The sequence below is a fragment of the Pieris napi genome, chromosome Z, assembly GCF_905475465.1.
Source record: "Pieris napi chromosome Z, ilPieNapi1.2, whole genome shotgun sequence".
NCBI lineage: Eukaryota > Metazoa > Arthropoda > Insecta > Lepidoptera > Pieridae > Pieris > Pieris napi.
Genome location: NC_062259.1, coordinates 7,046,508 through 7,073,824, shown reverse-complemented (window position 1 = coordinate 7,073,824; position 27,317 = coordinate 7,046,508). Strand labels below are relative to the sequence as shown.

The window sequence follows — 27,317 nt, the reverse complement described above, 5'->3', positions numbered from 1 at the left end:
GTCAACAACTTCACAGTGGTGGTGCGTTAGTACCTATTGCGCGTACAGTGTTATTGTTTTGTGGAAAAAACTGTGAATCTTAAATAAATTGCATCTTTTTTTGTGAACACTTCTTTTTAATTTAAATATTTGTTCTTTACATTTTATTTTATTGAGTGGAATATGTCATTCTCGGTCGAGGTAAGTCATACAATAAATTCCTACATCCACTTCGGCCTAGGGCGGTTCTATTTTACTTATAATTTTAGTATTTCTTTGTGAAACGTGATTTATTTACTTTAAATATGAATAAACCGTAGTTTTAAACATTCGGCAGCTTTGTGATAAACATCGTTTCATTCTTTTTCTTGTTTGAGAAGTTTTATGAGTATTTCGTATATATGCATCCTCCATATTTTACTGCTACGTGCATGGTACCAACTACATAAAATGAGTAGCTATAGCTTTCATCTTAAGGTCTTTTTGATGGAAAAGTAAAAAATAAGTAATATTAGCGCAATTTTATAACACATTTGAGCTTTTTCATTGCTTTATCGGATAATACAGTTGAAATTTAGACATAAAACGAAATGTATTTCGTAAATTTTTTGATGCATTGGAACATGGTACCTTAATTCCCTAGAATCAAACATCTTCTTATCACCTATGATAAACTTATTGTAATTAACTTAACTATATTCTCAACATGTTGTTTTATGTTATAAAGCATTTTTTTTAATTAGTGTCAGTCTTATATGAAATAAGACTAAAACACTCAGAAACATGTTATAGGTGATATTTATGTACAATTTTTTTAAATAATTTACTTTATCACATTTTAGAAAAATAAATTTATAAGGTGTCAATCACCATCCATTTCATAAGAAGATGAGGTTAGGGGTTTTGAAATGCAGACAAAAAAGATGTTTCAGCTCTGAAGCTTTAGTATGTACTTAGATGATCCAAAAATAGATTTACATTTTGGCCTCTCGGGCCATATAAGCCCTAACTACGTACCTGGGTTATATTAGCCATACATAAATATTATATTATTTCACATATTCATAAATTGAGTATGACTGGTAAAGATAACACTTAAACATACTAAATTTAGTTAACGTAATCATTTTCTTTAAAAACTTATTTTAATGAAAGCTGCAAGATAAACAAATTCCTACAATAATCATTTATCTTGTTTGATTTTATTACTATATAATATACATTTTAAATAAATACATAAATATTTTCTCAAAATTCAATATGCTACAATTATGCGAAGCAATGCCACGGAATAGTTTGTTAATTTGTTTGTTTTTCCTATGCATTTACCAGGACCAACCTGTAACTAATAATGTTTTACTTCTATTGATGTAATAATTGTTTTGAGTTGAAAAGCACAAAAAGCTGTCCGTCTCATCAGAAAAACACATGTTTATGTATGATGTTTCTATATAATATATCTCCAAACACATATGCTATGCACATATGATGCTTGTGCTGCACACACTAGTAAATAATTATAAAAAAAAACACTACAAAAACTGAGTTAGGTTAGTTCAAGCTTAAATGTATTAACAATAATGTGATATACATTCTTCTGGCACTGAGGTTAAACCCTTACCTAAAGTTTATTTATATTTTACTATTTTTTTTTTTAAATTTGGCATAGTATATTTTTTACTTAAATTCTTGAAGCACATTCCTGTAAGATATTATGAATACTTGCAATTAGAATCCAAATCTATTTTGATTCATATCTATATTATTATTATTTTACAGAATTCATCAGAGGAACCTATTTATTTAAAAAAAAATTGTTATTGTTCAAGATTAATTTAAAATTATTAACTGCCTGTATGTATGAGCTGCTATATCACATAGGTACACTAGACATTCCTTTTGGTTTTTACAATTAAAATTTCATTTGGATTTCATTTGGCTGGGTGCAATATTTAGGCATTGTTAGCTGTTGGTTAGTAAATTATAAAAGTTAGTGGGGGTAATTTTAACTGCTTACTTCCAGGTTCATCTCTATGTAAATTATATCAAATCATATCAAGGGTATTAAAAAATCTTGTCAATAAGTTACTTTACTTAATAATCATAGTAATAATACTACTAATACCCAATATTATTTTATAAATATAAATTATACCTTACAACAGGTTTTTATTTATAGCATGGTCGTAATATTTGTTTGAATAGAGTGAGAGTGAGAACTATGAGAAAGTGAGAATCAATGTATTACCATATCAAAAAGGAAATTTAAATATATATTTACTTGCATTTTATTATTTAAGATAATTAAAATTAAGTTTTGTTTAGAAAAGATTTTCAAATAATGAATAATAATAAGAATATGAGTTTCATCATCTTCCATTATTCTTATATTGCAAATATGAGAAGCTTTAAGTTCATTTCGTATTTCATTGGTATTTAGTTTTTAATATATATATTGGTTTTTATTTATTTATTTACACTTAAACATACATACCTATTAAATAAAATGACACAAGTCTAAAAATAATATTTAATAGTAAAAGCTTATTTAGGGTTAATGAGACATAATTAATTTTTTATTTTTAAAAAGGAAAAAATTCTTAACTAAATTTGTAGACTGAGGTCCTTTGTTTTGCATTTTATATGTTACTAGCAGACCGGCCAAGCGTTGCTCTGGCTAAGGTTTTTGCTATATTACATAGTAGTAAACAAGTTACTGATATTACTAGCTTTATGATGAGTATTGACATATTGCGGTTGTTATTTAAGTATAATGAAATAAAGCAAACCATCTAAAGTCACATAATTTCGATATTTTAGAGAGTTTGACATTTAATAGACAGATATTACATGGAGTTTACACTGTATGTGTATTATAAATATATGAACACTAAATATGTAGAAGAAATCTAACTCTTAAAGACTATTTCATAAAATATTATATTATACTAGTAGACTCGGCCAAGCGTTGCTGTGGCTAAGGTTTTTGTTATATTACATAGTAGTAAACTATTCAAAGGAAACGGTAGGAGAACACCAGTCATGGGTACCACCATGCTTTTTTGGTGGTAATGCCATTAAATTGTAGCTTACGTGAAACGTACTTTCAACACAGCGCCATCTGTTAGAATTGTGACTATAAAATAATTAACAAATAATTTGCAATAAAATAATATTGCGGGTATAAATTGAGATGTAAGCTATCCTATCTTTTAAGTTAGATCAAACTGCATACGGTGTGCAAATTTGATTGAAATCGGTTCAGTAGTTTAGGAGTCCATAGCGGACAAACAACGTGACACGTAATTTATATATATATATTAAGATAAGATTAGATAAGATGTTAAAAGTAATATTCATGATATCTTTAATTGTCCACTAGATATTCTTTTTTTTAAACTAACTAAGGAATATCATTTTCTTTGTTCTCGTTGTACCAAAGCCAGCATGTAATTGATTGAGAATTTATTTTGTTAATTAGGTTCTTATTTATTATTTTTTTATTTAGGAAGTCATAGGATTCATTAGGAATACATGTATTTTTGTCATGTTCTTATTTTAACAAAATTTACAAATTTAGAATTTACAGATTTTCTTTTTTATTGGAAATTTCCTCCTCTTTCAGAATTTTTATTTGAAATTTCTTAAATATTAATAGTTTATTAAATATTGGCAAAAAACTAAATGCCATTTTTTTTTCATCTTTAATTGTCTATAACTTTTGCAATTTTTTATGTACTAATACACGCTTTTAGCACATTTTTCTAGACGTCATTCCGGATCCAATGAGCTATCGCACATAATTTTAAGAGCAGTATCTCTATTTTGTTCCATTTTCAACTTGTCGACTAGACAATTAGTTTTCTCAGTGCACGCGTTATATGGATTTTCTTGGTTTTTTTTTCCAATTTGGGTTCCATTATCTACGTCATTTTCTGTAAATGTTCGCCGTAGGGTTGTATCGGTAAAAGCAGTTTTTAAATCGGTGCGGTTAGTTTGGAATCTATTCAATGCTTATAATATATTTCCATAATAATTCCTCTTTATAATATTAGAAGATAAATTTAAATCACACTATAAATTGTCGTTATTTTATTTACCTTTATTATATATATTTTTTTTAAATAAGTGAATATTACAACTATAGTTTTGTTTTGTTTTGGAATCATTTGAATCCTTCAAACATTGAATACCACGTTAAAACTGTTTACATATAAATCCATGATTTATTACTGTTTTTTTTTTAATTCTTAGTAATGAAACAGGAATCACGCTTATTTTATTTTTGCGATAAAGGCTTTCATCAAGTATAAGTGAAAATGTTTCTTACTTTTATATTCATACTAGCAGACTCGGCCAAGCGTTGCTGTGGCTAAGTTTTTTGTTATATTACATAGTATTTAACTATTCAAAGGAAATGGCAGGAAAACAACAGTCATGGGGATCACCATGCTTTTTTGGTGGCTATGCCATTAAATTGTAGCTTATGTGAAACGTTGGTACTTTCAACACAGCGCCATATGTTAGAATTGTGTCAAATAATAAACAAATAATTTGCAATTAATTTACATTGCGGGTATAAATTGAGATGTAAGCTATCCTTATCCTATCTTTTAAGTTGGATCAAACTACACACGGTGTGCAAATTTGATTGATATCGGTTCGGTAGTTTAGGAGTCCATCGCGGACAAACAACGTGACACGTAATTTATATATATTAAGAAGATTAAATGAGATCAAAATTAGTATGTATGTAGTTATTGTAAAAAAAGGCATGCATCTTGGATACGAATCTACCTGGTCCTAATGCGTGATTAAGTGGATAAAAATGTTAACACAGAATATTGTTGTCCTTCGACATCAGAAATGTAATACGAGGTCCCGCGCTCACCATTGGAGTGATTGTCATTTAAATTGTTTTTTCCGTTTTATTGAAGTAAAAACAAAAATCATTATGCATACATAAAGCTGAATTGCCACGTTTCAGCCACCGGCTTTTGTTTTCGAAGGATATGGGGTTTGACAGTTTCCTACAGATATTCTAAAATTATGTAGGAAAAATTCGAAATACATCAATATACATTCAACAAGCGTTCTAAATTTCAAAAATAATAATTCTCTCATAGCTTTCTGGACGTGGGATGTGACATTATTCTCTAATTCAGAGGTAATGCGCCCACCCCCTCTGCATCGCCCGCCCGCGGGCCGCGCGCCCTTTTCACCTAGCAACAGCAAAATTTATATAGATCGTCTGTTTAAAAATCAATTTAAAATATATATATATATCTTTTATACTTAAGTGGTCTTATAATAAGATATTAGATCTATATTATGTATATATATATATTATTAAATCAGTTGAGTTTATTATAAACAAATTAAATCTCTCTATAAAATAATTATGTTGAATAAGCAACCGACCGCGATTTTACATAAGAATTGTGATTGAAAAATTGCTTTTATAAGCAAATTTTTGATATCTTTTTCTATTGTAATTTGTGTAATGATTTTGCAATCAGCCACCACTGTCAGCGTAAATGTTCTTCTAACATTGCAGTGGTGGCTTTCTTTAGGCGAATTTTAAAGGCCTGAAGGTGACGTGATAGTGATTTTATGTAAAATAAATAAAAAAAATGTTAAGTTTTGGTAAATGGTTTGCCAAATTATCCATTTTAACCAAAAATTACGTAAAACTAAAAAAAAGTATAAAATCGCAAGCGATTGTTTGCTTGTTTTTGTAGGCTTATAGTGATTGTGTATGCGAATCAAAAGGTTATGATTATTTCGACTAGTTTATGTTGAGTTAATACATGTTTGTAAATAATAATAACCATAGGTTTGTTACTTTTACAATATATATTCGATACGAGACTCCATTACGCTTTAACTGAAAGAATTTGTTGCCCGTAACTTCGTTCTCAAAAAAATTTAGATCCGGCACAAAAGTAAATTCAACCACAGTAAAACCTTTGTGGTCAACGGATGCCGGATGTACGGCGAGGTGTAAAGCAAGAGTTTTCTCAATCTCCTTTAATTTCGAACTAACTTATTGGACTTTCATTGAAATTGTATAGTTTACAGGCTATTTATATGAAAATATTGAACAATTTAGTAAATAATAGTATCCGTCTCACCTTTTCTAATTATAGGGTATTTTTTTGAATGGACACGGTTAGAATGGAGCAGCTATTTTGAAAAGATATGTTTTGCCGTGTACTTTCTGGTAGATATTACTTACGTCTTCGTTACTTAGTTACGGTTAGTAGAGTCGTTCTCGCTTAGTTAGAAAGTTTTTTTTTTGTTTTATCTATTACTAGACACACCTGCAAAAAACTGAACTTTCCTTTTAACCTAACGTTAAATAAATTACAATAAACATTGCATAAAATTGTTTATTTTTTAATCTAAAAATTCGTTCGCAACATATAAATATTAGCCGGTAGGTTGTGTATGTGCACCGTGCAATAGCGGTGAAATATTTCCCGGTAATCCGGGGCTGCCCGCCCACTGACGCCAAAGCGCAGGACGCCTGGGCGGTGAGGTAAAACGTCATCCTTCAGTTGAAATCTATTCATCGAATGCAACGGTAACTTTATTAGTTGCAACAAGTGAGTAATTTTTGTGACGTAGCCGTTAAGTGGTTTCATGTAAATGTTTTTGTTTATCATCTTTGAATTTGATATTGATCTACGGTTCTCTTCCATTGCAACTAGTGATTTATATTTTTGACCCTCAATCGTTAATGAGGAAAATACACCTCCGCACCGCGTATAAGGCCTTGTTACACGATAAATCAAATCTAAAAATAAAAGAGTAATTTTCGGGATAGTGTTTTTATATAAAGTACCGGGAATTAATAAATTAATTTTAGATTTATAAAACATAAATTTAATTTATAAGACAAAAAATATTTTTATTCCAAACAATCTATCTTATGTGTGTTCTTAGAAGATATATACGACTTATTCATGTGCAGGTACTTCTCGGATCAGGTAAGTAGACTTATGTCTTACACCTGTGGATATGTTATTCTGTATTCTTCTAATCTGTTTAAACTCTTGTTTTATTGAAAAAATACCTCTAATTTTCCAAGTAAATGCTGTCAATTTGGAATTCTATTTAACGAGGCGAAAGAACTTAAGAACTGTGGGCTTTTAAGTTTTTAATTTCTACGGGTACCGCGATTTAAATAGTTAGTTTCTGCATTTTTTAAGGGTAATAGAAAAAGGCATTTTCGGTTTTCAATATACTTAGAGGACCTAACATTTATTTTTAAGCATATCGTTGTATCTTCTTTGTGTATTTACTTACTTAATATAATTATATATTTTAATGTAGTTATATTATATAATATAATTATATATAACTTTTTAATTTATTTCACATATTGACATAAATTTGAATTTGACATCGTAACATAGTAAATAACTACGCGTACAATATATTCAAAATAACTAGAAACCGATCACAATTCTGAATCGCGACGGAGAACTTTCGAATTTTTCAATTATGTTTTTGCAAACAAAGTAAGTATTGATTTATGGATCATGCATGGTAGAAGTACCTACAATATATGTGTGTCTGTATCAATGTCTTACTTATAATTTGTTTTATGTGTATTTAGAATGTGTATTACTGCGTTCATCAACTGTATTTATTAAGTAATTAATTGTGCAGTAATTATAAAATCCAGTTTAAAAAATCCTAACTAAGCCAAGAAAAATAGCCTCGCAAAGTATACAAAGTAAGAATATTTTTCGTAAATCTGGCCGTAAAATGAATATTTCAAATATTGTAACACCGGGGCTGGTTGTGACATTTTTTTTATAACATGTTAATTTATTTTTATTGGTTTACTTATGTTACCTAGTTATGAATCCATATGTTTGATTGTGTAGCTATTAATAATAGCATATATTATTTGAATGAAACATTTTGTGCGTACTGAACAATTAGTACATAAAATATTGTTCCTAGAAAAAATTGATGTCTTTTCAATCCCTCACCAGGGGCAGGCTGTTACACTAACTGGGGCAAAATGCGACAAACTAAAACAAACATAATAAAAAGCTTTTTATTAGGTGAAATCATCTAGCCACTTATTTCCTCGACGCCAATAGAATTCGATTTATTAAATGATTTGGTTCTGCTCAAGTTTGTAGCTTCTGTTGAACGAATATAACGATAGGTTGCGTTTCATAAAAGCCGTCAGCCAGTCAATTCCTGCCTCTTTAATTGAATATTAAACGAGATATAACACATTAGAAATTCTGATATATGCCTGTTTTTTTATATATCTTCATCCTACGAAAACTTATTATTTTGAGATATCAAATTAAATTAATCTTATAGAAAAACGATGGGAGAATAACGGGGAGCTGTTCCTAGGCCAACATAAATTTTTTTTTTTATAGAATTTGATTAGATTTTGGAATATGTATTCGTCAGCGATATAACGATTATAGGGGTTATACAATGTTTGGATACCATTATTATAGTACGATTTGACTTTAGCCTCAAAATAGGCTTCAGTTTCGGCCATTACCTCTTCGTCGGCGCAAAATTTCTGTCCAGTGAGCATTCTCTTGAGGTTTGAGAACAGGTAAAAGTAGCTGGGGGCCAAATCTGGATGATACGGTGGAATAAATTATTACGATTGAAAGCTTCAAACACTACTAGAAACATCAATTCGTTATTGTTTTTGGTCGATTGTGAGCTCGCGCGGTCGCACTTTGAACAGAGCTTTCACATGTCCAAATATTCATGTGTTCAACACATTCCTTTGATATGTTTAGTTGTTTACTGTTGACACTTGTTGCACTTCTCAACGGTTGATTCTGTAGTCAGGTTTTGTCAGCGACTCCACCTGCAGTTTTTATTAAAACTGGGGCGCCACTGGCTATCACACCATATGATCTGATAATAGCTGCGTTATTTTTGAAGTGAAACTTCTTTATCGGGGTTGAAAAAAAATTTAGTGTAACATTTTTTCGTTACGCGTCACATTTTTCCGTTACGCGCCATCTTTTGAAGTGAAATTTCTTTATCGACGTATGGGAGAAATTTTGTAGCAAGTTACGCGCCATGTTGCTTTTTGAAGTCAAACTTCTTTATCGGCGTTGGAAAAAAATTTACACACATTTGTCACATTTTTCGGTTACGCGCCATCTTTTTCTTGTCCCTACCATGGTTGATCCGAAGAGATTCGAAGCAATTAGTAACAAAAATATATAATAATGATAAAAATGATAGTAATACTAATAATTCTATTACAATTAATGAAATTCTGTAATAATCTTAGTACTACATAGTAGTACAGTAATAAGTTAAAATGAAATACATAATTGTATTTGTATTCATGTCTATGATAATAAAAGCCTTTTGTTAAACTTTATCTAATTTAACTTTATTTAACCAATTTCTGTAAAGTTACATATAGTAGATCATTTTTCGAAAAATAAGGTCATAAAGAAGTTTCACTTCTTACGTGTGTACACCTAGTACACGCACACATTTTTTTACTTTTAATGACACTAGTATTCTGCGTTTTGTCACAAATGCCTCTGTAACTACTTACCCTACAACAACCAGCCCCGGTATCCCCATGAAATGCACAGGGGAATGAAAGTAAAAATGTAATTTTTGCTTAAAACGAAAAAAATACAACGGTTGTCCGAATAGATACCGTTTAGATTATTATAAACACGAAGGTTCTGTTTTTGTACTCAAGAATTTCTAACTCCATCCAGGAATCTAAATAATGTTAAATTTTCAGGTATTTTCCTTTCCTGAGAGCCTAGAGCTGTCGCGCGCTGGCTGTCCTTACAGGTCGCCGCTGTGAAATACTAAGAAAAACTTTTTTGAATATTCGACCAAGCGAGGAGAAGGCGCCACGTGTGGGCCTGTGCACAACCGGGGGCGGGCGCTTCGCGCCGCCCCACAATTTCATACGTAAGTTTAATGCAATTTATTAATATTTTATAGACGTAATGAAATTGTAATAATATATAGTGTTGAATAATTAGCCGACAACTGCGACTGTATCTAACAAAGAAGCTATTGCGACCGCCGCTTAATGTAAACTTATTACTACTGGAGCCCATTACAACATTATCATTTATCTGTAATATATAAATAATTCCTTTTTAAAGTTCATTCATTGAGTTAAATCTTCACAATCGTCTGAATTACATTTTGTACATTAATTCATATTAATTTTTAATAAAATGCATTAAATTTGATAGTAATAATATAGATGCAGAAGTTTGTTCAATTTGTTGTCAAGGTAGAAAACTTTTGCATGAATTAAAGACGGTAACTTATTTTCAGTAAAAAAATTGAAACTAAACAATTTATTTAAAAGGAGAAAATCTCTTTTAGTAGTGCGATTGCAATGTTTATTTTTAAGTTTAAAATTATGGAACTTATATATCAACTTATTCCTCTATCCTAACACACACTTTGTGTAGTAACACAGCTTATTCAATCAGTCAGTTTATTAAATTAAATCACATTTTTCGGCGCTAATTAAAATAAACAAGTTGGCGATCCCAGGTCCGGATGTAGTTCTGGAGCCTCGTGGCAACAGAGGATTGGTGGATTTCACCATTATGAAAAGTTATACCAATATTAAAAATATTGACTTAGTCAATATTTTTTATTAAGAATTTTAATACTTTTGCCTTTGTATTATTAAATGTAATAAATGTAAGAGCATTCGCGAATTAACTACGTTTGTTTTTGGCATGATGTAACACTTCCTTATTTTAATTTACCAATTTTAGTATACAAAATAATTGTTTTGAAGAAGAAGTCTTAGGACACAATGCACTTATTTAACCTTTTCTTAATTTTAACACAATGCTGATCACAATGAGGGACTGAGTAGGACTTGTGGGATTTCGCTAAGTATTAGGGTGCGTAACGGTGGCGAACCTAGTTTTTTTCTAGATTTGAATTCCCGGGAAAAAAGCTTTTTATGACTGTTCACTTACATTAATAAAACACATGAACATATGACTATCTATATTATATGTATATATTTAAATATTGTGAATAGCTTACATATCTACTTTCTACAAATTAGTCTGTTTAATCAAAAGAAGCCTCTTTTCCTATTAGGTAAATAAAAATAAATTCTTAATTAAGTGCTAATGCAATACAGGCGAATTTTAATTTTACGTATGAACTCTACTAAATAACTATTCTGCATATAGGAATTTTATATTGTGTTTGAGATTTGAGGCTCTTGCTAGCAAGCTTGCATGGAATGTTTGTTTGAAACAAACGGGTAGTATAAGAATTTTAGGATATTTTTCGAAAGCGATTGTCTGTGTATATATTTTTACTATTTCTTTTGGTAAAATAAATAATCGCCAGATTTTATATTTATTTTTAGGGTTATGTTCCAAAAAAGTTTATGGTAAATATCAATATTTTCAAACGGCTATTTGTTTTGGTTCAGATACCCGGATGATATATTGACGAAGGCTCAAAGTAAGCATGATGTAGGGCTGGATCCACACATCATTGCTCCAGATCCATATGTTACGACGGATGATTATATTGATGTCTTTGGCCCGGATACTAAAGACATTTTAACATCGTAAGTTATCTTATTAGCGAAAATTTAGTTTTTTACAGGTAGTCCATTGAAATGTTACAATTTGAGGGCCAAACTGAACATTTTCCAAGATGGCGGCCCGGGGACAAGGGCGCCTACCCCACATACTTGGGTTTAAGCTTGTATTGACCCCCCCTACATGTTCCATAAATAAAATTGCGTCCTCTAACAAATGTTCAGCAAATGTAACATTTCAATGGACTAAGGGTTAAGCTACGGTTCTTTATGGTTTGTCGTGTTATATTTTAGGAAGGAACAAGAATACACAATGAGCACGGGTGACGATGACTTATCGTCTGGAATAAATGGAAGATTGAGGCCTAGGAAGTCTTACGTGTCCAGTCCACAAACAACCAAGACGACACGAAGATTAGAATCCAAACTTTCGCATGAAAAACCCAAGCGTGTTTCTACCCAATCCAAGAATCCGCTTACTAAATCTGATGATCTCTCTAAAAAGTCTGACTTTTCCTCTGTCTTAGAATATCTTTGCCCCTACTGCGATAAAAATTTTGTTTCTAAGCAAACAGCGTCTAAACATACTCGACGTATTCATTTTTTGACTTCGAAACAAGGTGATAAAGGTGTTATAAATTGCCTTTACTGTAATCACTCTGATCCTGAACCCAACAATATTTTCAAGCATATGATTGATAGTCATCCAAATCAATACTTTGCCTGTCTTGATTGCCACACAAGGTTTCTATCAACATCAGAATTGGCTGAACATAAACTAAATGTCTGTGAACGGCAAAAAGTACATTATAAAAGTAAATTACCTCAAAAATCAAACAGAGCTAGCAAAAAATCTCGTAAGCTTGATCGACAAGTTGTAATACGGGACGAAGAAAGGCATGGCTATAAAAGCATTGTTATATCGTGTGAACTTAAGCCTACTCATGTGACCGACGCTGCTGATATTGAAGATAACATTACGACCAACTTAATTTTGCCATCGATTAATCAGGCTAATAACATTATTGACAAAAATGCGGTTATACTACTTGATGATTTACAATGGAAAAAGCGTATACCGCAAAATTTTTCATTTCACAATACTGATACCGATCAAATTTTATCAAGATTGGGAGTGGTACATAGGTCTCCTAGAACAGGAGAATCTACTCGTAAGGACTGGTTTAAAGTCATTGACGATGCAACCCAGAAGTTTGAAAGATGCTTCGATACCAACTTTTATTCTAAAGTCGCGAGTAATGTACAAGAAAATTTATCTAAGTTTCTTGACGGTTCCTTCAATTTTAATCCAGATCCAAATCATACGATTAAAACAAGAAAAGCTAAAAATAGTGTCCCTATTAATACAGTCGAGGGGTTTCCAATTTTATTATCGTGTGAACAGTACTCACGAAATATATTTGATGTGTACATGCCACGAGCAATAGCACCAAAACACAAATGGAAGTGGGACAACTTGGAAAACGACAGGAGCTCTTTTAATGCTGACCAAATAAAGCGGGATTCACATGTAAATAACTGTATAGTAACGTTGGTTTCAAGTCTAGATATTTGGACTCAACTATGTATGAGACATAAATTTGAAGAAAAGTTTAAAACTACACCTTTTGAGAAAAAAACTGAAAAGAAAAAAATTATAAGTAATGAATTAAAAGAAATACTCGAAAGTAGACAATTACCACCATCCACGGCACAGGTTTCTCGCAATTGTACGGCACTTGTCAAAGTTCCTAATAACCTCGATTTTCCAACATCATTAGGTCTTACACCATCTACTAGTAAATATGAAATACAACCGGCAGTTTTGAGTGGAGAATGGGTGAGACCTCGTTGTTATGTATGTTGTGCCTGTGGCGCACAAACAAGAGATCCTCGAACTCTTTCAACACACATTTTAACTGAACATCCTAATGCCCAAGTTCAACATTACGAGATACCGGGAGAATTGTTGCTGAATGCTGATATCCTTAGACATTTGTATGTACCACCAAGCCCTGTGCAAAATAGAACCCGACCTCCAAGGGGATTTCGAGAATGCACTAAATGCAATAAATCCATTACAATTGAAGATCTACATCAGCACATGTTAGATTGTGCCGGAGATATGCCAACAGTGAGAAGAAAATGTCGATATCGCCATTTTGGAGTACGAAAAAGGCGTACACGTATTCAAGATAGCCGAATGCGGAAAAAAATTCGTAAAGACATACATCGACAAAATGGAAGACCAAGACCAAAAATTCGATCCGAAGTTGGAGACGGTAAGTGCCAATGCAATATTTATTTCATTTCATATTTTTAAATAATATAATAAATAATAATTTAATTAATAATATGTTTTCTATTCCAGCCGAAACCATCAGAAAAATGATAGCCGATTTACCAGCAAAACGCCACCGAGTAACTCCAACAGGTTCAAATTTGAGACCTAAAAAGAAAATTAATCCACAGTTAGATCAACTTACTTTTAGTAAACGGCATACAGAAGACAATAAAAACAGGAGATTCAACACTGATAGTAGTACTAACACTACATTCCAAGGTGACGGTGAACCTAATAATTTGAAAGAAAGTAAAATTATGAAAAATAAATTAGCCCGTCGTAGCACGCTGATTATAAGTACGAAAACAAAGAAAACTCATAGAAATGATGGCAATATAAGATATGATTCTAGAATAGAAGCTGTTAGTAATCAACTATCATTATCTTCAGATAGTATTGCATCTTCAGCTGATTCTAAGACACAAGTATTATCCCTCCAGAATCAACCCAACAGAATAAATGTCAATTCTGGACCTTACAACACTCGAGAACAAGCAAATGGATCCAACAACGATGGATCTAATAATAGAGAGAATCAAAACCCTGAGCGAAATGATAATAATGGAAATTTTCGTGATCAGGGAGCACCACCTCCCCAAAATATTCCATTAAAACACTCGATTGCCCGCTTAACGGCTGATTCTGACACCCATGATAAAGCCGTCCAATTTCATCATTTGTTTTTAGTGCAACAAGAATGCAATAATGTAACGCAACATGATCCTTCTGGGCAACCAGTTTTCTTTGAAGATAAAGCAGTTACTGATAAAGTTGATAAACCACCTTTAGAAACTAAAGAAAAAGGTGAAGATTTAGATACGCTAAATAACCATAAAAACAAATTAAATAAACAGCGAAAAGGACTTAATGATTGTATTGCTATGTTAAAAAATAAATTGGTTGAACCTAGTAAGTCTCCCGAGGTATCTATACAGTGTGAAATCGACGAAACACCAAATCCTCCGACGAAAAGGGTTATAACCAATCGCAACGATATAACTGTTCAATGTCCAGATGATAATCAAGCACCTGAAGCCGTGATAACTCCGCGCTCTAGAAATATATTAAACAAAGGAAACATTACGGAAAAGAATGTTAAGTCAGCATCCCGTATAGAAAGCACAAAACAGAAACCAGAATCAGTCACAACACACAAAGTTAGTTTGAGTATTAATATGGAAAATAAACATCATGAAAATCCTGCATCGGTTGGTATTCCAGGAACCTCTCAGCTTAGAAACTGTGAACGTACTAATTATTTGCCTGTTTTTAAGAAAACTGGAAGACCGCCAAAATACAATGAATCTGAAATAAATGCTAATGCTTCAGAAAGTGTTCAAAATACACAAAAAATTGATAATTTTGTTAGACGAAGTGTGACTCCTAATCGTCAAACAATAAAACATATAAATGTTACGGCTAAGGAAAGTGAAAATATTTTAACGGTAACAAATAAGGAAAGTTCGTCACTGGTTAGATCGGTGATGCAAGTTATGGAATCAAGTCACATGGAAGCAAATAATGGACATGTAAAAATAAATGAATCAATAAATAAAAATAAATTGTATATCGCTGAAGAAATACCACCTGCGCATTGTATTGTTGATGCTGAATCGATATCAACGGCACCGTTAGATTTATCGGGCAAATTGTATGTAAATGAAGTGATCGCCCATAGCTCAAAACAAGATGTTTCATATAACAGTTCCGCTCATGTATATGAAACTTTAGATTTGTCAAATAAAGTCTTTCAAAAAGATGATATTAACGAACTATCTAATGACGAAGTCGTAGTTGATTTACGAGTAAAGCCTGCGATTCCTTCTACATCTACTGCTTCTTTCAATTATTCAGAAGATATAAGTTACAACGATATGACAGCTACAGATCTATCAGTAAGACACACGGAATTCATGCCTACTGATTTATCTGTTAAGGGAAAAGGAAAAACTGGTCATTTTATTACAATGACACGTAAAGATCTAAGTGTTATGCGTCCAACTTCTAACTTCACTTTCTCCCAAAACGATATTATCGGATTGAATTTATCTCCAAATGAATTTCCAACAGATTTGTCTCGGACATGTTTAGAAGTATTATCCTCAAAACAAGTAATAGGACAAGATGCAAATAATACAACTTCATCGCTTGACATTTGTGATTATGATAATACAAATTCAGCAGATTTTGACTACGGCCAACATATAAATAAACATATTATCACCACTGGAAAAAATACAACTTCCCACCCAATACCGTTACAATATAATACAAATGGAAATTCATATAAAATACAATCAAGACAGATGACAATTCCATCTGAAGTGCACATTGAAGATGAAAGATACCCTGCAAGTGAGTTTAATCAATCCCGAAAAGTTCAATACAATTTAGTAGATGTTTCTACTATGTCCGGGTCGTCGACTTTACTTGATAAATCACCGATGAATCTTTGTAATCCTCTGATAAAAGTATCAAATTGTGATTCATTGCATAAAACAACTCATATAGCTTCGCAAGAACCTCATGTGTCTAAAACACTTGACATTCTTAATATGTCTCTGAAGCCAAATAATACGTCAAATTTAAAAACAATACTTCGACCATCCGTAAGCATTACACCTAACTATATTAATGCAACTGAACTTGCGAAATCTGTAAAGCAAGCTGATAAACAGAATGCATCAGATTTGTCACTTCAACCTTCTAAATCAAAACGATCTCAGGAAAACCTGACAAAAAGAAACTATGAACTGAATGAAAGAAATTCCTGTCCTATTGACAACGATCCGGAAACTGCCAAGAAAATAGCTTTGTTACCGAAAGAACTTGTAGACATCTTAGGAAACATGCCAGTTGATCACCGCAATCAGTTACTCAACGTTCTTCCTCAATACGTATCAGTGTCAACATCCGTTGCGCCTATCAGACACGATGCTTTTAACGATCAAAAACTGTCATCAAGCCATCGACACTCTCAGCCTTGCAATGAAACTGATAATACAGAAATTCCCCAACATTCCTATTCCGGAATGTCTAAGAGTCAACATTCTATTGTTGATAGGTATCAAGTTCCACATCCTTATTATCAACCACAAGGAGAGACTAAGAAGTCTGAAGGTGAATACGGCCAATTTCATGGTAGTATAGAAGATACAAATAAAAGTTGCCTAAATGACAATAAGAGGCGCTCCATTGATCTAAGTATATGTGGTATTATCGATTTAACTGATGATAATGTAGACACAATTTCTTGTTCTATTTCTCCGGAAAAAGAAAACAAAACTGAAAGCCCGGTAGTAAAAGCATTCGGATTTAAAACTAATAACGAAAAAACAGCAAGCTTACGTGCCGTTAGGATTAAAGCACCATCAGAGAGAGCTAAATCGATTATTTTAGAAACAGAACTAAAAAAGATTATTCCAGAAAAAAAATATATCGATAGCCACAGCTCAGATAGTGGCAACAATGATATTAGCCCAGTAGTGCAGAAATTTGAAACAAATGTGACTAAAGCTACAAACGTACACGCCGTTTCTGTTGTTGATGCTATTTTAAGTGAACAAATTGATACACCTTTGACGTTAAATCGATCAGAACTTCTTGATGGACATAATGAACCACGAAAAGAAAAAACGACTACCAATGTCTTAAGTAATGTTCCCTTGCAAAGTATACAAACCGATATGGCAACATTTAATTCTGAATCAGTTGGTAAAGACAGCGTTAACATATCAGATCCTGAGTCACCATTGCAGAACGACAGTTTGGAACGCCGGGTTAATTCTCAAGAAGTAGAAAAAATACTGGAAAGCTTAGACGAAGATGACTCGGAAGACGACGTTTCTTTAGCTGTCATAGTAAAACAAAAACAAAGAAAATTAGGTATACTTGAAACTTGTTCAAATAATGTCAATAGCACAAATAAGAACAAATCTATCACTAATTACTCGAAAGAAGTTATCGATGCTCTGGATATTACGCCTGACTTAAAAGAATATAGAGCTTGTGCAATCTTTGATAAAACAGATAAAAACAATTACGAGGGAAAAGGCTTAGATATCGCCATCACTAGTAAACACAAGGAAACATCATTTAAAATATCTGCAAAACCTGTGGAGGGGAGATCTAAATCAGAAAAAGATTTTAGTCCCTTAAAAATCTTTAAGTGCTCTCCAATAAACGTTGATAAGACGCTGCCTAGTAACAACGAATCTAATGTTCCTTTAAATGAAAAATATTCTGAAGCCGTTCAAACAAGTTTAAGTGATCAGGATCCGCATAGATTATCATCAAATAATAACACTATTGCTAATGAATTTGAAGTAAATTCAAAGAAAAATATGATATCACTTCACACACAATCAGCCTGTTTGTTAGGGCCATCAACATTTGATTCAAAAATAGAGAAAAAAGAAAATCCTTACAAAAGAATAGCTGAAAGTGAAATCCGTTTGGAAAAAGAGAGATTGGTTACTCCTCTTCGTCGCAGTAGACGGGGAAAATCACTATTCTTTGATAATAATGGTGATAGTTGTAATTTTCATAATATTGGTGATGTCGGGGAGCAGCGGGGCCCATATACTAAAAAACAGTTAATTTTCTCTAAAATGCTCCAAGATGAAGGAAACACGGTTGCAAAAGTCCCTGATTCTGATGACTTGCACTTGGATAAACATGTCGAAAATATGCCTCTTCGTCCACGTGAAGTAGATTTTAGCTTTCCCGTGAAGGAAAAATCACATAAACGGAAAAAGTCGACTCACAAAAGAAAAAATCTAACGAAATTAAACGAAATGGCTCTTGCAAACCCGATCTCACTAAACAAAACCTTAAAAGAGGCGAGTAACAAAGCTGAATCTACAGTTTTAGTCCCTGATAAAGATGAAGTATGTAAAATTCAGTACCGAGTGAATAATTCAGAATGCGACAAATCAGACATTCTTGCGTTGTCTAGTGTTAAACGTATTGACTTACCTATAAAAAATGAGAAGATAGCAGGAAAACGTAAATCTAGCAGTTCTATTAGCAATGAACTTGTTTTGTCAGCCAAGGAAAAGAAGTTAAAAACAATCATTGATGAAGAAGACAATGTTATTGGCCGTAATTGTGACAACAATACTAAAAATGTTAACACCAATGATAATGCTGATATTATATCTGCAGTGCGACGATGTCGTTCAAAATCTGTCGTATCTCAATCAACGTCTGAAATGTATTATCCATATGAAAATGTTTCCGAGTCAAAACCTAACTATAAAGAAAAGTCGGAATATAAGTCATCTAATCAAAAGATCGTAAGCAAAACATCTAATAATGATGACGTTGAAATTATTAATTCTACAACGACTAGTATTTTATATACTGACATAGAAGGTTGTTGTAAGGAAAAACAAGAACAGGTGGAAGAATCAACAACCTGGCAGATCATTGAAACTAAAGCCCTTTTAAGTTATCCTGATGAATCTTCAAAAAGAGATGAACCATTGAAAATGCCTCCCGAAATTAAAAAGAAAAACTCTCGCAAAAACCAAGAAAAGAGTTATAATGAACCTTGTGAAACATCATCTAAAACACACATGAAAACACTTTCTGTTACTTTAGAAGCACATGGTACTAAAAACACTGAAAGTCAAGTCGATGCCGAAAAGTTGGATAAAGAAAAACATAAAGAAAGCAGTGGCTCGTCTAGTATAGAGTTTGATTATATCGTTGAATTATTATATAAGCGTGAAAAAGATGATAAAGGAAAGCATGTTATTCAGGAAAAAGAGAAGCAAAACAAATTGAAGCCTCTTGTCGATAATCAGAGCTTGCAAAATGAAAACACAAATCAAGCGCGTACTATATTTAAAACATCGTCTATTATGGATGCCGGAGAAGTTCACGATCACGGAAATGTTGAAGTAGATCCTTATCAAATGCCTGACAAAGAAGTAGATTCACTAAGTGAAAGACGTCCCAAAATTACCGGTAAACGCAAGTCGATTAGTTCTAATAACAATCAACCAATTTCTTCATCAGCTATAGCAAAAAAGTTAAAATCTTCAATGAATGACGACAATATAAATATCCACAATTGTTATAGCAGTACCAAATATGCTATAACAAGCAATGAAAATACCACAAACACTGTTTTGGAGAAATCGGTGTCTGACACAGATAATTATGATTACATTATGGATAAAGCAGCAGAGACACATGCCGTTTTAATAAGGGAATCTTTTGATGAGGATGATTCAGAAAAGAGTAATTGTCATCGAAAGATTGTGAGCTATGATGAACAGGTAAAAGCAACTGAGTGGAATAATACTCCATCGCTTAGTACTTCATTTAGTTGTATGGATGATAGTACCCAGAAAAAACTGGACGATGTAGCCGCTGGAGAGGTATCTGAATCTAAATTCCTTTACAGTGATTCTGATGAATCTTCAAAGAGTGATGAACCATTAACGAAGTATATTGAAGAAAAGGAGAAGAAATCACAAATGAAACATCCAGAACAAAATAAAATTGGAACGGATAATAAATGGGTTTCTGTATGTGTAGACAAACATGATGCTAAAACCACTGAATTTAAAAGCGCTAATAAGGATCAACTCGATAAAGAAAAACTAGAAGAAATAAATACTTTATCTAATATAGATTTGGATTGTCTCGTAAAAATGACACACAATCGTGAAAAAACTGATAATGGGCACAAATCCCTTCAGAAAAAAGGGAAGCAAAATATATCAAAACCTCTTGTTAATGAACTGACTTACGAAAACGAGAAAGAAGCTAGTAGAAACCTTGAAACACCTTACTCGAGTAATGTTAAGTACGGCGAGGATTCTGATTGCGATGACGCTAGCCTTCATCAGGTGTGTCGTGCTAAAGATGTAAATTTAGCTTTGGTAGAAAATGAGCCGAAACTAATCGAAAAACGAAAATCTAACAGCTCTAATAGTAGTGAACTTGTTTTGTCGGGTGATACTAAAATCTTAAAATCGAATATTGATGTCGATGCTTATTCTGAAAACAATATTAAGATCATTGAAAATAACACAAATTCTGCAGTGCAACGATGTCGCCTGAAGTCCGTTCTAACAGAGTCGACGTGTGAAAAGGATGATCCATATGATTTTAATTTATTACATAAGGTAACTGATGAAGATCCGTTTTTAAAAAGGCTCTCTAATCGAAGTAAATTAATTAAATCTTCTAATAATAATGACGACGATGACCTAACTGAGTCTAACGCTCCATCAACAAGTATTTTATACAAATCTACAGCAGAAAATTCCCAGGAGCCAGAAAAGCAAGGTGCAGCGACCCAACAAATATCTGAAGCTCAAACTTTCTTGAGTGATTCTGATGAATCTTCAAAGAGCGATGAACCATTGAAAAAATCTGCTGAGAAAAAGAAAAGGAAAAAAACACAAAGTAATCCAGAAAACAATAATCAAAAGCCTTGTGAAACATCAGCTGAAACACATAAGAACAAGAAAACAGTTTCTGTTAGTTTAGAAAAACAGGAAACTAAGGAAGCTAACACTGAAGAGCTATCAAAAGAAAACGACATTGGAAGTAGTACCGCATCTACTTTAGAGTTTGATTTTCTGGTTGAATTGATTTACAAACGTGAAAAAAAAGATAAAAAACACAATTCTAGAATAAACAAAGAGAAGAAGAAAAAATCGAATGTTGATAATCCCAGCTTACGAAATGAAACCACACAAGAGGCTAATAATAAAGTTGAGTACAATGAAAATTCACATTGCGATGAGATAGGTCTTCGCCAGATTTCTAGTGCTAGCGATGTAGATGTACCTATAAAAGTAACAGATAATCCTAGCTTGCCAACTAAAAACACCAAAGAGGTGAGTAGTATAGACAAAACATCATCCACTATTCTTGATGCATGTAAGGTTGGGTACAATGAAAATTCAGTTTGCGACAATTTAGGTCTTCGCCAGACATGTAATGTTAGCGATGTCGATATAAAAAGAACAGATAATCCCAGCTTGCGAACCATTAGCACAAAAGAGACAAGTAATAAAGACATTACATCGCTCACTATTCTTGATGAATGTAAAGTTGTCTACAATGAGAATTCAGATTGCGATAACTTAGGGCCTCGCCAGGTATGTAGTTCTAGTGATGTAGATGTACCTATAAAAGTAGTTGAAAATACAAAATCGAATACAACTCAAAGCAAAAACGAGCTTCGTCAATCTTTTGAAGGAAAATCAAATATTAATAGCGAAGAGATTGATGGCAATAATTCTGATGAAATTGTAAGACAATCAGAATATGGTAAAAATATTTCAACAACTGTATCCTTAAAACATGGCAAAAAACCTGTAATGCGACGATGTCGATCAAAATCTCTTTTGGTTAAATCTACCTCAGAAACATATGATCCTTATGATATTAATTTATTAGATACGGATACAGACGCAGATCCCTTTTCAAACAGGGAATCATTAAGTAACTCTGCCATTCCAAAGAAAACAAGCAAAAGTTCTATTGATAGAGACACTGTAGTTAAAACAGTAGATTCGAGTACTCCATCAAGTAACATTTCACATTCCGAAAGTAATGACCTAAATAAGCATGAAAAGCAAGACTCGGTAAACCTTCAAACAGCTAAGGAAGTTCCTTGTGATTCTGATGAATCTTCTAAAAGCGATGAACCGTTGACTAAATATATTGAGGAAAAGGGCAAAAAGAAATCAGAAAAGCATGAAGAGCCACATAAAGCATTGCTTAAAAGAAAGAAAAAAACACTTTCTGTAACTTCAGAAAAACCTGATCCAGATAACGGCGATGACGATAACGAAGAGAGAATAAGATCAGAGCAGTTTATGGAAAGTTTTGGATTCTTTTCCGAAAGAAAGCCTCGAAAATCAAATTTGCTAGCTACAAAGAAAATATCAGAAACATATAATCTTATAAACTCATTTCGTGAACCCGAGGATAAATCTAACAAGAAAAATGTGCACTCTGAAAATAGGAAAACGGCGGAAGATGAAGGTAATTTCAAAAAATATTTTAATACATCTAATAAAACAATTTCAAAACGTGGTAGGAAAAAGAAAATTTCTACTAAAATTGAAACTTCCTATTGTGAAGCATGTAGGAAAAAATTTAGTAGGCCAGATAATTTTTTGCGCCACCTATTGTCACTTGAGCATGTGTCTGGTCTATCTGATTTAGAATTGAAAGTTAAGAACGTACCTACAAATGAAGACATTAATTATTTAGTTATATACAAGCAACAGTTAGATCGTTTAAATGTTTTGCAAGATAAAATTTCTAGAAGAAAAAAATATAGTAAATCTCTTGAAAATATTGCATTACCAACATTAGAGGATATTATTGCAGATGTTACGAGGACGGTCAGACAGCAACAACTTGCACATCGCGGTCTCAGTAGAGACGAGGCTCTTTTTCTAGATTGTTGTGAGCTTCTAAATGCAAGTCATAATGATGATGGATCAGGTAGGGCTAAAGAGTCATCAGATTCTAAAATAAAATGTTATACCTGTGTACAGACTTCGGCTGATTGTTTAAATTTATTAGAAAAACGTGTTAATGATATTTTAGAAGAAAAATGTGATGATGGTGATGTAGATTCTATTACAGCTCAAGATATTATGGAAAGTGAAGAGGTTCGAAACTTAGAAAATGATTTGATTACTGGTTTAAAAGAGGCAGCAGCAAGCGCAAGTAATTTTAAAGCTAAACCAATAACTACATGTACGCCTGAGGAAGGAGTTGATACTAAACAAGTGAATAGTATTGAACATCCTAAAGATGTCAATATCATCAAACAATCGGAAGAAATAAAAAGTAAGAAAGCATATGAGGTAAAAGAAAAAATGTATCCCGATGTTATTGAAGACATTGACATGTTTGAGGATAAATTTGATAAAATTAAAAGGAAATGTAGATCTCAGGCAGCTAAGCAGACCAAGTATGTGGAAACTAGCACAAGGTTGTATTTTTCTTTCCTTTTTTGTATATATATTTCTGGTACCACTTAAACTTATATTTTTTCATATTTTGCAGTTCTAAAAGCCGCAAGAAAGTCGAAAAGAAAAAAAGGAAGAAGAGTCTCAAAAAGAATAGCACCCATGGAGCGGTTCCCACTAAAGGCGCTTTAAAAGGTTTTGAAGGTGTAAAAGTATCAATTTTAACATCTGATATCAATATGGCGTCAATTCTTCCTCCTTTATCAACACCTGCAAAAAAAAAGAAACGAAATAACAAACGAAAAAAAGAAAGAAAACATTCAGAAAATATTAAAAATGATAGCGATCATAAAAGTAAAGATACTCAGAAAAAAGTTGACGTATACGAATTTATGGACAGTGAAGAGGCTGAACCGTTTGAATTCAGACCTTCTACTTTAATGGAGCGTTTTAAGACTATAAAAGACGTCAAACCCAGTACTTCAAAGTCGCAGCCTATTGATATTGACCCGGAAGTCTCTAGTGAAAGTGTATCTGATGGTGATGATTTTGTTTATATGTCAGATGACTACATTGGCAGCGATGCTGAGACTGAGAATAGTTTAATGTCTTGTGAATTAGGAAACACCAAAAATTCATCTGAATTAAAAAAATCATTATCTACACCGAAAAGAAAAGACACAACTGAGAAAAGTGCAGTTATGGGAAAAATATTTAAGCACAATGCCGTTAGAGCTGAGAAAAAAATTGCGAAAACAAAAGAACCTATAAAGCCAAAAGCAAATTTGGACCAACTATTTGACAGTTTACTAGAAGAACCTAATTCACCAATAACATCATCCCCTAAAAAAGATTCATACAATTTGGAACCTTCGTTTTCTCATAGTAGTGAAATCTCCAAACGCTGTAGTAAGTCTGTTAAATGCCATGAAGATGATGGTCCCGATGATTCTGATTCGGAACGGTCAAGAGAAATAGAAAGAAGTCCTACTCCAGAATCTTTTACAAGTCTAACTTCACAACGTAAAAGAAGAGGATCCCAAAACTCGTCTTCACAAGAAAAAGAGTTTTCCACTGATAAAGAAGATGAATATCTAGCAAGCTGCAGTCCTTCAACATCTAAAGATAAAAATAAATTAAGCTTTAAACATACGTCACGTAAAAAGAAAGAAGCGTTGTATGAAAACTATGATGATAAGTCGTTCAAATACGAAACCAAGCGAGTTAACACGATCTCTCCGAATAATGACGACGTCGACTCGCCTTTTGGCGTTGACGAATCATCGCCTGATGATAATGACAGTCTTACAGATGATAATAGACATAAATCGAAAGAAAAAAAAATCAGAATTAAATCTACTGACACAGACATAGAAAATAACAGTTTGGACTATACCGACGAACCTATTAATACTTATGATGACACGGGAGTGGCTCGACAAAGGGCCCGTCGTAAGTGCACTGTGGGAAAACAAAATGTTTTGGCTGAGACTTGGAGTTCAGAATCTGAGCCTGATGGAATCCCGCCAAGGCCTAATAGTGCCGATTCTGTTGGTGCTGGAACGAGTCGTAAGAAGAAAACTAGAAAAAAAGACAGCCATGCGCATGGGATTCGTAAGAGCGGCAACCGACACGTATCGGCGAAACGTGAAGCGCATTGCAGCAATCGAAGCAACCGAAATTCCTCGGAAAGTATTTCGAGAGTAGTGCCAACAACGAGACCAAGTGCGGTGTGTTCCTCGAGCACAAAGGCACGCACTCGCCCTTCACCCTACTACTGGTCGGATGAACAGGAGCCCGAACACGTTCAGCAACACGGCTGGATCGTCGGAGACAGCCATAAGAAACTTGTCACTATGTTGGCCCACGCTAAAGGTAAGCGAAATAATGACCATAAAAGAAACTTGGTTGAGTAACTTTTATTTTATAGAACTAATTGTTGTAATTGTAAATATACTGTACATATTATATTCTAGTTCTCTATGTCATATTTAATGACATCTGACCAGAAACATTTTAAAACTAAACTGTATTTGATTGATTTTTGTACATACTGTATATGGTTTATAGATTTAATATTTGTTATTGAGTAATAGTTAAATTCTGGTTGACATTTGTTTAAGCTGAGGGTCCTCTTTCTATTTCTAATAATTTAATTTCTTTTTTAAACGACATATAAGGATTATAAAAGGCTTTTGGACATGAGCTTATGTTAAATGTCAAATTCTAATTTCGAGTAAATTTAGGAAAAATTCTATATTTTATGAACTAACTAAAAAGATTGTAAATTTTATATACAATAATTATAATTTCTATATCTTACTTTCAATATGCAATTTTTTTATCTAACTTAATGGAGTGTTGATTATATAAATTAAGATCATATAATTTTATGTTTTAAAAAATATGTTTTGTTCCTTAATTGCGATAAATGATTAAATATATATATATAAATATACATTAAATAATTAAGCTTGAGAGAGAGTTTAATTTTAAGGGATTGTCTACACAGACCCCGGAATCTGATTACCGCATGATCGATTGTACTATCAGTAGGTAAAATTGGATTTTTGTTGGAAATGTCCAGTCCAGAAATTCGTTGCTAATAATACGTCATCCGGGGGTCGGTTGAAAATCCCCTTATGTGTGGGAAGGGGCTGATACGATGGTGTCTGGATATATTAAGTTGATCAATTTGTTAATTATTTATAAACGTATAATAATTTTAATACTTTACAAGCGAAATCTCAAGTTTTGTAATTTCTAGTCCAGTGTAAAAAGGTAAAACCCCACTATCAGCCTCGTTCTTTTTTTATGATTTAATTGTATATGATTCAACTATCAACAAAATAAGACTTATTTTTTCTTTATCGAGTGTGTTGAAAATTTGCGTTACATAATAATAGTGATTAATTGGAGACGCTTTTTCTGGCTTGATACCACGAGCAACAGTCTATATAATAAACACACAGTCTTGAAGAAGCTGATAATATGCAGAATAATTAGCTGATATCGTAAATGTACTGATTGTAATGTAGCATTATATTACATTTTGTGTTAGATCACTTGTGATTTTGATTTAAGCATGCATGAGAATAGTCTGTCTCATGAAATAAACGATACAATAAGCACATAGAAAGTAATCCTCTTATTCAACTCGATTATAACTTAAATGTCTCAATGTTGCAGTGAATACGTAAAACTTATAACACGTACACAAAATATATATTATAATAAATGTTATTTTATTGATTCTGTAAAATTAGTATGTAATAGCTGAAGACCTAATTTATCTCTGTAAGGCTGGGTGTCCCATCTATAATTGTCTCTATCCATTGTTGTATTTCTCTGTCAGATTTTCATGTCATGATTATAATTCAATGTTATTTCTAAGATGGATAATTAATGATTACATACTTTCTAAATATATGTGGTATCTAGATAATGTGTTATTTTT

At 32.6% G+C, this 27,317-nt stretch overlaps 1 protein-coding gene across 3 annotated transcripts; it reads left to right on the top strand.

Moving 5' to 3' along the window:
* LOC125062379 lies at positions 1–27,305 on the top strand. Of its 3 annotated transcripts, none has more exons than XM_047668252.1 (8): positions 1–180; positions 9,755–9,930; positions 11,444–11,584; positions 11,852–13,839; positions 13,929–22,919; positions 23,271–23,387; positions 23,532–23,883; positions 23,958–27,305. In XM_047668252.1, exons 4-8 carry the CDS (start codon positions 11,871–11,873, stop codon positions 25,774–25,776), a joined length of 13,248 nt encoding a protein of 4,415 aa, XP_047524208.1. In that variant the 5' UTR covers positions 1–180; positions 9,755–9,930; positions 11,444–11,584; positions 11,852–11,870; the 3' UTR covers positions 25,777–27,305. The 3 variants fall into 3 exon arrangements, with proteins under 3 accessions (XP_047524208.1, XP_047524206.1, XP_047524205.1); XM_047668250.1 differs by having other exon boundaries at positions 23,520–23,883; XM_047668249.1 differs by having other exon boundaries at positions 23,271–23,883.
* Positions 27,306–27,317: the final 12 nt, after the last annotated feature.